Raw genomic sequence first — 11,034 nt, forward strand, 5'->3', positions numbered from 1 at the left:
GTGGGCTTTTTAATAGTCTCAAGACCCCAGGCCCAAAACAAAACCCTAGCTATGTCTGAAATCTCAATCCTATACAGCTTTTCTCCATCAACTTGGGCTTTTTGTCAGGCCCAAGACGGCCAGGTCCAAAACAAAACCCTAGCAACCTCTCAATCCTATATCATCTCCAAAACCTAATTCAGCTTCATCGTCGCTGCTGCCGTCTGTTTAGCCTCCAAACTCACCCAGTGGTTCCAACTAGCAACGACAATGGTAAGCCAGTTCAATTGTATTATTTCTCTAATTTTTATATTTTTTAAGAAAGCAAATTGCAGAGAAGAAAATTGTTGTTCTAGTAAGCGGCTGCGATATCTGATGTTTTGTCTTGTGGTAGGCGCCGAAGAAGGATAAGGCTCCACCTCCATCCTCCAAACCCGCCAAGTCTGGTGGAGGAAAGCAAAAGAAGAAGGTAATAAGGGGATCTGGATCTAAGTGAATTACGTCTTGAATGTGTGTGTGTTTTTTTTTTTTTTTTCAATTTCTAATGAAGTTTTGATGTTATATGGGTGTGTTTCGTGAGATTTTTCTTTTGTTTTTGACAATACGCAGAAGTGGAGCAAGGGAAAGCAAAAGGAGAAGGTTAACAACATGATTTTGTTCGATCAGGCAACCTACGACAAGCTCCTCACTGAGGCTCCCAAGTACAAGCTCGTCACTCCTTCTGTCTTGTCTGACAGATTAAGGGTATGATCCGTGATATTATTTATTCGCGTATTTATGTATTTTTTGCTATTTAGTGTTTAGCTTCTTGGGTATTTGGTATTAGAACCTTTGGCATGGTATCTAAATTTGTTTTGAAATGGTTGATGATCAGTGGTGCGCTAGTATCACTTTAGTTATTTGGTGATTTCTACTACAGTTTGTGCCTTATGATTATTCTCTGTTTTGAAGAACTCTAAGTCAGTTGGTTGTTGTTAGTTCTTAGTGGAATTAGGAATTAGCTCATATTGAAGAATGGGGTGATGATATTTGAGTACTTATTTGTTCAATGCCATACACCATTCTATATCATGTTGACAACTTGACATAGCTCATATCGAAGAATGAGGTGATGATATTTGTGTATTTATTTGTTCAATGCCATACACCATTCCATATCATGTCGACATAGCTTAGTATTTCTTCCATCATTAGCAGTAGAGAATTTTCTCTTTCCCTTTTTTGTCATTTTAACTTGTTGCATTTTGAGCTAGCTTGCCGATTATATTACAATTTGCTCTTCCAAGCTCAGTACCATGACCTTGTGTACTCAGTTGTGTTATTACCTATTAGTTAATAACATTAGGTTTCTCTACTCAACCTCACTCAAAACACATGCTGGTTTAAGAACACTTTTTCTGGGAGGAAAAATAAATTCCAAATTTGTTACAAGTGAGTTTTGGGCCTGGTTCAAGTTTCTAGGAAACTTAAATACTTAATATGGAATTAGTGTATATATTTATATGCTTTTTTCTCACTAAGATGCATTTTTTATTGACAAAACCATCATATGTTATGAATATGCCTATTGGAGTCATTCCTGTTGCCATTTGACATTGTCCTATGTTAGTTAATGTTGAGTTATGTTTTCATTGTTCCTTCTCTCCCCCTTTTCTAGTCTTTTGGTTTATTGATCATATTTACCTCTGTTTTTCTCTCCCCATTATCAGATCAGCGGATCATTGGCACGTCGGGCGATTAAGGATTTGATGGCAAGGGGCTCCATTAGGATGATATCTGCTCATTCTAGCCAGCAGATTTATACAAGAGCCACCAATACCTGATGAGAGAGCTGATTTTTTTTTTGTCATGGGCAATTAACTAGTTTCTCTCTGTTTTGAAGAACTCATTCAGTCTGTTTTCTTGATGATGACTATTTGTCTTTATTTTTAATCCTACCCTTGTGATATTTTTCATGTTGACTGTCAATTTTTGTGTTTTGAACTTGTTAAGTATATGCACTTAGATGGTGAACTTAGATTGATGATTTGGTTGTTACTCTTAGTTCCTTTTAACTGACCTAGTTCATTCATGATGAAAGGTTCGACTAGGTTGCAACCAAATTGTGTTTTTGTTAGTCTGAACTTTAATGTGCATAATCACCCTCTATCAAAATTTCTTTTTCAGAGGATTATTTTGTCTGAGGTATGTCCTCTATGCCATCAAGCGCCTGAATCAGTTATGCATGTTCTGTTTTATTGGTCTCACGCTGCAGAGGCTCTTCGGGACAGCTCTAAGAGCATTCAAAAGCTTTCCTTGGTTGGCTCTTGTTTTTCTGAAATTTGGGGATATATTACTGGTAAACTTTCTCCCTCTTGCCTGGCCAAGCTGGCGGTCACTTTAAGGTTAATTTGGCAGCAGGAATGCGATTCTTCATGGGGGAAAGGTCTGGCCTACATCTCAGATTACTATGGCAGCTAGTGAAACCTTCCATATTCTCAGTTCTTCCATCCAATTTGAGAGAGGGGAGCCCATTTCTTAGGGCTCTGCTTCCTTGCCGTTGTGGGGCCTTCCCAATATGGGATTTGTGATTGGGATTTGTGAAGGTGAACTTTGATGTTGCTCTTGGTGTTGAGCGTAATGTTTCTGGTTTGGGAAGCATTATCAGAAATGGGCGTGGTTTGCCTCTTGCGGCGCTTTCTAATTGGCGTCCTGTGGCTCTTTCCGTGTCTCTGGCAGAGGCGTATTCTGCTTTGACAACCTTGCGTTTAGCTAATTACATGGGGTATCAAGCTATTCATCTTGAGGGAGATACCTTAAATATTATTAACGCTCTGGATTTTCATAGGGATGAGAATCTCTCGGATTTGCGTTGGGTAGTTGTGGAAATTAGATGGCTTTTACAGAGTTTTTTTGTCTTATGTGCGTAGAGATTATAATGGGCTTGCTCATTCGTCGGCTAAAGGAGGTGTTCACTCTCTTTCTCATGTTTGTTTGGTTCAATGAGGTCCCATCTGAGCTGATTCTGATGGTGGAGAGGGACCAAGCTTTGGCTGCCAGGATTGTTCTTGATGAGCCGCGATCATCTTTTTCTTTGGTTTTTTAGGTTGGGCTTGCAGTTTGTTTTTGCTTCATCTTCCCATTGAGAGGAGAAGAGTTCCTCAAACCTTCCAAAAAATAAAAAGATGAAAGTTAAAAAATGTACATTGAAATTTGAAAAAAGTATTTATTTTGAGTTTAAAAAATTAAACGAGAGAGTATTCATCATACATGAAGTTATATTGTGATATGCTATAGTGAATTTTAAGAAGTTAACAAATTCGATAAAAACAAATTTATGATTTTTTTAAAAATATTCTTTAAAGCTATGGCTACAGCGGGACCAGCTGTGGTTAAGCTACAGCAGGCCCCAGCTATCCCCACATGCGACATGTATGCCAATGTCATTTGATAATTTTTACGTGGCATGATGACAATGGTCTAGGCCTCGTGTATCTGTACACGTAACGGCACCTTGCTAAGATACGCCGCGCAACTCGCTCCCTATGTCTAACGTACACCCGAAGCCGAGATTTACCAGGGCGGATTGTCTCCAGCAAAACCGAAAGAAAAAACGAAGACAACAAGAGAGAAAACAGAGGGAGAAAGTCAATGGCGGTCAGGGCGACGGTGTCTCGATTTCCTATGGACCCCGACGCCTCGGATAACTCTGGTCTCCCATGGGGTGTAACAGTGACTCCCTTCTCGGGCACGGACGAGAACGGGGGGCAGCCCACCTACGGATCGGGCGGGGATTTGCTGCCGCGATGCGAGAACTGCTACGCCTACTTCAACACGTATTGTGAACTGGAGCAATGGGCGTGGAGCTGTTCCCTATGCGGGACCCTGAACGGCCTCTCATCCCAGAATATCGGCCGCTATTCCCACCCCCAGTCATGCCCCGAGATGATGTCCTCCTTCATCGATCTCGAGATGCCTTGTAAGTCTCGTACGATTTTTTTTTTGTAATCTATTTTCGGGTTTCATCGTTTACGTTAGCTCTGTGCTACTGTTGTTGATGTAGTGGAGGGATCCGAGGCTGAAGCAATGCAAGCGCGTCCAGTCTATGTTGCTGCTGTTGATTTGTCATGTAAGATTCTGTTGAGTTGTGTAGTGTCAATCTTATGATCTGATGATGAATTCTTTAGTGGTGGTAATAGTTGAATTGCCTGGTCTCTTAGGAATTTAGAACTGAATTATACTCTGTAGTGGTTGCTGCTCTATGTCCCTGTATACAGTTTTGGATGAAAATGATATTTTCACTGCACCTACTTTCCTTTTCTTTTTCCCTTTTTGAGAGAGCATATATTGATGTTAACTTATCAATTTTTGTTGGCACACATTGATAATTGGTAATAGTCATTAAATTGTTGTATGACTACAGAAAACTTCTTTTAGCTGAAGATCAATGTCAAATGTTTTTTTAGATATTCTTATGAGTAGATATTGTGGGGTAGAATGGTCTAGCAATTTGGGTTAGAATGGTTATCGTTGCTAGACATAAAAGTAGAATCATGAATGACTTTGCCATAGATCAACTGGTCAAGAGTTACTGACGAGTGGGCTTAGGCTTTTGCTTCAAATCTCATGAAGCAGGAGAAGTTAAGATCAGAATGAGCAGAATGTTTGGGTCTTGGTTCTGTTCTAATGCTTCAATAAGCTGGAAATTGCAAGAAATAAATGGTAATAGATTTACTATTTTTTCCCCATATTAGACCCACCCCAATGGTAGAGTTGTAGGAGTGCAACCTAGAAGTCAGATGTTTAATTCCTGAAAACAGCCTTTCTACACATTATGTAGAGGTAAAGTCTGTGTATATCTTGCCTGACCCCGACCCTGCCCACTGCGAGAGCCTTGTGCGCAGGTGTTTACTTATAGACCCTCCCGGTGGAGTAAACGCTAGACGACATAGACACGAACGCAGACACTCATATGCAAACCTCCAGTATCAGCTACATCCAAGTTGCACCAGGGGAATTCAAGCACAAGATCCTTGAGTTTTGGGCTAGTCCTAGCAAATTGGTAGCTTTTTTTCCTTTGAAACTATGGATGAAATGAGAATAACATTTAAAATTGTTAATTTTGTGCTATCATTATACATAGTTGACAGTAAAGCTTGAGCATAATATTGGAATTATAGGACCTTCCAGTTAGTTCAAGAGCGCTTTGTTGTTTGTAATTTTACTTTCTTATTTGAATTTCCTCTCTCTTTTCCCATACCACAGCATTGATGGCATAGCTAGAACTAAGTATCTAATTCACCTGCACATTTGTTTTAAGATTTCTTATACTTTATTTGAAAACTGTTCATATTGACAGAGCTTTTGCATTTCTAAGGGGATAATTATTGTTTGACCTTAAATCCTCTACAGCATCTGAAGAATTTTTGGAACTGACTAAAAGTGCACTGCAGGCGGCATTGGAAGGTCGTGTTTAAACTTTATATTAATAACTAAAAGGACATGTTTTACTTTCCTGAATTACATCTTTAGAAGCTTGAACTTTCGAGTTCTTTTTTCTCAGCTCTTGCGCCTGGTTCACTTTTTGGGCTTGCCACTTTCAGCCACAAAATAGGGTTGTATGATGTTCAAGGACCTATACCTGTTGTGAAGAATGTTTTTATTCCGCAAGATTCAGAGCACACCCTACCAATTGAGCTTGAAGATGTCATGCCATTGCTACAATTTTTGGCTCCGGTTTGTTAGTAATGGTTTTAGCACTTCAATTTTTTTTGCATTTTGGAAATTTTGATATGTTTTTCCTCAGTAGTTTGAAACAAAAAATGAGAAACAAGGACTCGTGTTACTGATTCTGTGTATTAGGGAGAAGCCTTGGCTGAAATAATGTGGCACATTATTCTGTCATTTCATCAATTCCAGTTTTTCCTTCAGCACTCAAAACACTTAGTGAATGGGCACTGCACTTAAAGCAAAATTTATTATTTAGGTGGATACTTGCAAGGATCGTATTACTGCTGCACTTGAAACTCTCAGACCGACAACTTCATGGGAGAGAACTACAGGAGCAGGTCAAGGACTAGATGGTGTCTTGATGGGTGGCCGGGGTTTTGGTGTTGCAATGGAAGCTCTTCTCAATTACCTAGGATCAGAGTATGGCAACACATTTGCCTTAGGTTTGTGATATAATTGAGAGCTAATATATTCCTTTCATGGTTGGATTCATTGCTTGCTCCAACCCCGCTGGTTGGATTCATTGCTACCTTACGTTGTCTTGAGGTTTATTATATGGATACATGCAAAGTGCGTACACATTAGTATTATATGATTCTGTTGATGTTTACATAGTTGATTGATCGGGGAAAACTGCAGCTAGAGTATTTGCTTTTCTTTCTGGTCCACCTGATTATGGAGCTGGGCAACTTGATACAAGAAGGTATGGAGAGCAATATGCCAGTAAGGGAGAGGATGCAGACCGAGCTTTACTTCCCGAGCAGACTCCATTTTATAAAGATTTGGTAATTTGGTTTAATTCTTTTTTTAATATATTCTATGTTGTATGCTCTGAGACATGTAGCGCTGAAATATATTTTACAGGCTGCAGTTGCTGTTCAAGCAGGTGTTTGTGTGGACATATTTGCTGTTACAAATGAGTACACAGATCTGGCTTCTCTTAAGTTTCTTAGTATCGAAAGTGGAGGCTCATTGTTTTTGTATTCAAATCCAGATGACTCTACACTTCCTCAGGACTTGTGAGTATCAAAGCTATCTGACAAAAAAGTTGAGATTTTACGTTGTTCAGATGCCAATTTATGTTTGAAAGTTGGTATCTAAAAATTACATTCATAAAAGTGAAGTGACTGTTCTGAATTTGTCAGCTATGGCACATGTTATGAATTCTTTGTTATTTGAATAAAAGCATTGGAGTTCTTCAACTGGTTTCATTTAAAATAAAGATATCATTAAGATGCTGATATAGCAATCCACATGCTTTTTGAGAGAGCGCTTGAGAATATGCCAAATTCCCATGGAGGTCCTCGTTGAGGAGAAACTTGATTAGTAGTTAACTTCTTATTAATGAGAAGATGAGAAAAATCTCTGAAGTAATCTTGTGTAATGTTTTTTTAAACAGGTATCGGATGCTAAGTCGGCCATACGCTTTTACTTGTGTACTGAGATTGAGGACATCATCCGAATTCAAACCTGGTCATGCTGTAAGCAATTTCATTGTCTTCATCATTATTATCACAAATTCACAATTGACATTATCAGGCTATCAGCAGTATAATTTTTCTAATATTCTTCCCAAAATTTTGCAGTATGGTCATTTCTTCCCAGATCCACAATACGAAAATGTACAACATATTATTTGTTGTGATTCTTATGCTACATATGCTTATGACTTTGATTTTGCCAATACAGTTGGATTCTCCAGGTATATATCTGTCTGGTGGCCATCATGGCTATTCATACATTTTAAAAATATTATATGTTTACCTTCGATGTGCCAATATAAATATCCTTTCTTAGCAGTACCTATATAAATATCATGTCGGTGAATGGAGTATGTTTCCCTTTTATGATGCTTCTTGAAACAGAAATGGCCCCTTGTTTGAACTTAGTAATTGCATATGGCTGGATGAATGAAAATTTATAAATACTGATTGCAAACCCCAAATGGCTCTACTGTCCATTTCAATATTTTGTTATTTTCAATACATGTTTTTCCACTCCCGTAGTATATGCTGGGTTGATAGGGATTTGCAATTTCTTCTCCTCTTTTTTCTTCTTTCCTCATTTCAAAATATTTATAACACAATTCTTTACCATTTGGATGGCTTTCAATCCTTTGATCCTTTTTGTAGTTTAGTTTAGAAATCATTACATGAATGTTATCTCTTATTGGTGGTAGGAATGCCTCAGAGCAACCCGTGCTTCAGATTGCGTTCCAATACACAGTTGTTGTGCCGCCTGAGGATCTTTCCACTTCCGGATTGGTTTCTGCAAGTAGGTATGATTACTCTAGTAATGCAGCTGTTTTTTTCCTCGTTGGTTGCTGATCACCTTGTTTTAAATTAATAGAGCCTTATATCTATGACATATTTTGTTACTCAATGAATTACAGCTTCTTAGTTATATCATCTTATTATTAATTTGCTATTCAATAAAATACTTGATATTCAACATTGTCAATTCCACGATCGTGCCCACAGAAAGGATTATCTTAGGCCACAGAAAATTGTTTTTAGAGTAGCATAATTTTCGCTGACATTTTTTATTTTCTTGAATCAAATTTTATCCTTAGAAGTCACATGCAAATGATTATTTGATTTAAATTTTTATTTTGTTACTATACGTTACGTTCTAGTCAATAAATTTTGAGGGCTGTTTATCGCATGCATCAATTTTCTTTTCTTCTGCTTGGGTGATTCGTTTTTGTGATAATGCCTTTAGTGACTGCATAACATGTTTTTCTCATAACTATCTTTGCATTCTAAATATGCCATCAAACCATTTACATAAAACCCTCATACTATGTTGATAGCCTTAGGAACTCATGAGCATAGCTTTATCTCATGTATGTTTATGTAGAAGCAAATATTCCCTTCAACGGAGATTAAGAATTCGAACTCTGCAATTTGGAACTGCTCAAAAGGTTGATGAACTTTATGATAGCGTTGATCCTGAAGCAGTTCTATCTCTACTTGTTCACAAGGTGTATTTCTCTGCAAGCACCCTCCCTCTTGGTTTTTTTCTTTCTTCTTAATGCTTGAGCTTTGTTTAATATTTGCTTTTTAATTCTGTTGAGGCATTCTTGTTTCTCTCCTTTAATAAAGAGTAAGGGAAGTCTTCAAATACCTTTCTATTTTGTGGTGATTGTTAGTATAATTGACTACATTAAAAAAATGTGGGTATAATGGACTGTCAAACCATGTTGTAAGATGTTTTTGTTGTTATTGGAGAAACCATTCCCCAACCCAGTTCCACCTTGGTATCTTGTGTGCCAGTTGTTGTTGTTGCTCTCTCTCTCTTTCATCTTAAGAGCTAAAATCTGAGGTTCTGTTTTACTGCTTTTGTTGCATTGAAGACAATAAGAGAGATGCATTCAGAGGATTTCTGTGATGATTTTGTTGGTTGGTTATCTAACCTGTAAAGGAGATGGAGAAGCATGCGCAGAAATTTCACTTCTGGTTTTCCATCTTTGGTTACTGGTTCGGGCGTATCTGTTTGTTTGTGCTGGCAAAGTTTGAGGTGATGACAGTGGATTGCGAATAGGCAAAGAACCAGGAGGACTATGAATACAATTGGGCAGAACTTTCAGATGGTTGGGCAGATTGATTCGTACTGTCCCAAGTTTTGTACATAGTGTGGCTCAGGCTGTGCATGGCTTGCTTAAAATTGTATCTGGTTCTTTAAGCATCATTCCGTGAATTATTTACTACTAGATAATTTGATTATTTCCTTTTGCATTCTACTAGTTTTATATTAAACATATTGATATTGATTACGCTATAGGTTATATTAGCCTCTTTGGAGCAAGGAGTTCGGGAGGGCAGGATGTTGCTTCATGATTGGCTAGTAATCCTCACAGCCCAGTATAATGATACTTATAAGATACTTCAATACAAGAATGGAAATTCAATAACTGCTCAGGTGGATGCTGCTTTCTCACAATGCCCACAGTTGCAGCCCTTACCTCGCTTAGTTTTTGCTTTGCTTCGAAATCCCCTCCTCCGCTTCCACGAAGAGGGTGTTCATCCTGACTATCGAATCTATCTGCAATGCCTTTTCAGGTATGTGTGTGACAGTCCTCTGCTCATCTTGCTACTTTGAGTTAGACAGTCACAATGGGCAGTGTGATCAATCAAATTAGGATTGTACTATTTATACATTATGAACTTGTGGACAGTTCATTAAGATACTTGTGATTTGGACATGTCAATTCAGGAAAAGCTTTACTGTTTGATTCAATTTTGGGAAAGAGTCCTAAATTATGCAAATAATTTTTTCAACTTTGTGGTACAGCGCACTGGAACCAAGTTCTCTTCACCGAGCTGTATATCCAGTGCTTACTTCATATTCTACACCTGATACGAAAGCATATCCCCGCCATTCGTTGAGTCGTGCTGCATTGATTACCAGCGGGAGTCCGATATTTTTCCTTGATGCATTTACAACTCTTATAGTGTTCTACTCTTCTACCGCAGATCCTACGCTTCCTTTTCCTCCACCCCATGATTGTGAGTTTCTTTTGATTTATTGGTGCTTTAAGAAACAAGATGGTTACTTTGGCATAGAGAATGCTGTTTTGCTTTGTCTTTAACTCTTCTTTTATTAGGTTTGTTGCGAACCACAATTAACAAACTGAAGCAAGATAGGAGTATCACCCCCAAACTCATATTTATCCGGGGTGGGCAGGATGATTCCACAGCTTTTGAGAACTATCTAATCGAGGAGCAGGATGTTGATGGAAGTGGCCTTACTAGTGTCATGGGTTTTGTTTCTTTCCTGGAAGATATCAGCCAGAGTGTGGTGGAATATATGAAGTAGGATTGGGTATTGTTGACACCTTCCTCCTGCGTGGTCGTTGGATGGGTATGATATCGGGACTTCCCTTAGTATTTCTGGTCATTGTCTAGGCATTCATGGTTTGGAAGTTCCTTCACCATTCCCGTAATTAAAAGGGTGATTTTTGTTAAACAGTGTGTGAAGTCCCTTGAGTGGGAGCGGCTTGGATACATTTTATCATTAGACAATAGATTTGATATAGTTGGAAGTTACAGTGTTATGCATTCTTATAAGCATATATTGCATGGAAATAAGGTCAGTTTTATTTTATGAGCTGTCTTATCCCTCACTCACTTGATCAACAATGCTGCTGTCAACAATTTCTTTCATTCTCGCTTGCGGTGAATATCCCATCTTGAGGTGCCATGCCAGCTACCCGGCTTGAATTTGGGGATCAACAAATTTGCTCTGCAAATCTCTAGTTGCTCGGAAGATGAATCTAAGCAGTAGCGAGACTGCCATCATTGATTTTTTATTTAAACCTTTGGATGAAATATCTTCTTCGAAGTT

General features: G+C 38.4%; 2 protein-coding genes across 3 annotated transcripts; both read left to right on the top strand.

Annotated features, from left to right (window-relative positions):
* The first annotated feature begins 105 nt into the window (after positions 1-105).
* LOC120007044 (40S ribosomal protein S25) lies at positions 106-2,005 on the top strand. The gene is made up of 4 exons (XM_038857212.1): positions 106-252; positions 374-448; positions 589-723; positions 1,689-2,005. The coding sequence occupies exons 1-4, from the start codon at positions 250-252 to the stop codon at positions 1,800-1,802; spliced, it is 327 nt and encodes a 108-aa protein (XP_038713140.1). The 5' UTR covers positions 106-249; the 3' UTR covers positions 1,803-2,005.
* Positions 2,006-3,506: 1,501 nt separating this feature from the next.
* LOC120014996 (protein transport protein Sec24-like At3g07100) lies at positions 3,507-10,799 on the top strand. 2 transcript variants are annotated; one of them, XM_038867174.1, is made up of 15 exons: positions 3,507-3,937; positions 4,022-4,087; positions 5,371-5,424; positions 5,522-5,694; positions 5,945-6,131; positions 6,328-6,473; positions 6,553-6,707; positions 7,088-7,169; positions 7,275-7,390; positions 7,868-7,966; positions 8,548-8,671; positions 9,472-9,534; positions 9,610-9,749; positions 9,982-10,196; positions 10,295-10,799. In XM_038867174.1, exons 1-15 carry the CDS (start codon positions 3,610-3,612, stop codon positions 10,504-10,506), a joined length of 2,160 nt encoding a protein of 719 aa, XP_038723102.1. In that variant the 5' UTR covers positions 3,507-3,609; the 3' UTR covers positions 10,507-10,799. The 2 variants fall into 2 exon arrangements, with proteins under 2 accessions (XP_038723102.1, XP_038723092.1); XM_038867164.1 differs by having other exon boundaries at positions 3,508-3,937; positions 9,472-9,749.
* Positions 10,800-11,034: the final 235 nt, after the last annotated feature.

Source organism: Tripterygium wilfordii, chromosome 2, assembly GCF_013401445.1.
Source record: "Tripterygium wilfordii isolate XIE 37 chromosome 2, ASM1340144v1, whole genome shotgun sequence".
Classification (NCBI taxonomy): domain Eukaryota; kingdom Viridiplantae; phylum Streptophyta; class Magnoliopsida; order Celastrales; family Celastraceae; genus Tripterygium; species Tripterygium wilfordii.

Excerpts from the sequence above, each read along its gene's own strand:
- LOC120007044 (XM_038857212.1), top strand. Across the intron at positions 449-588 it reads GAGGAAAGCAAAAGAAGAAG|AAGTGGAGCAAGGGAAAGCA; the intron begins GTAATAAGGGGA and ends GACAATACGCAG. Across the intron at positions 724-1,688 it reads TCTTGTCTGACAGATTAAGG|ATCAGCGGATCATTGGCACG; the intron begins GTATGATCCGTG and ends CCCCATTATCAG.
- LOC120014996 (XM_038867164.1), top strand. The coding sequence starts at position 3,610 with ATGGCGGTCAGGGCGACGGTGTCTCGATTTCCTATGGACCCCGACGCC. Across the intron at positions 3,938-4,021 it reads CATCGATCTCGAGATGCCTT|TGGAGGGATCCGAGGCTGAA; the intron begins GTAAGTCTCGTA and ends TTGTTGATGTAG. Across the intron at positions 7,170-7,274 it reads AATTCAAACCTGGTCATGCT|TATGGTCATTTCTTCCCAGA; the intron begins GTAAGCAATTTC and ends AAAATTTTGCAG.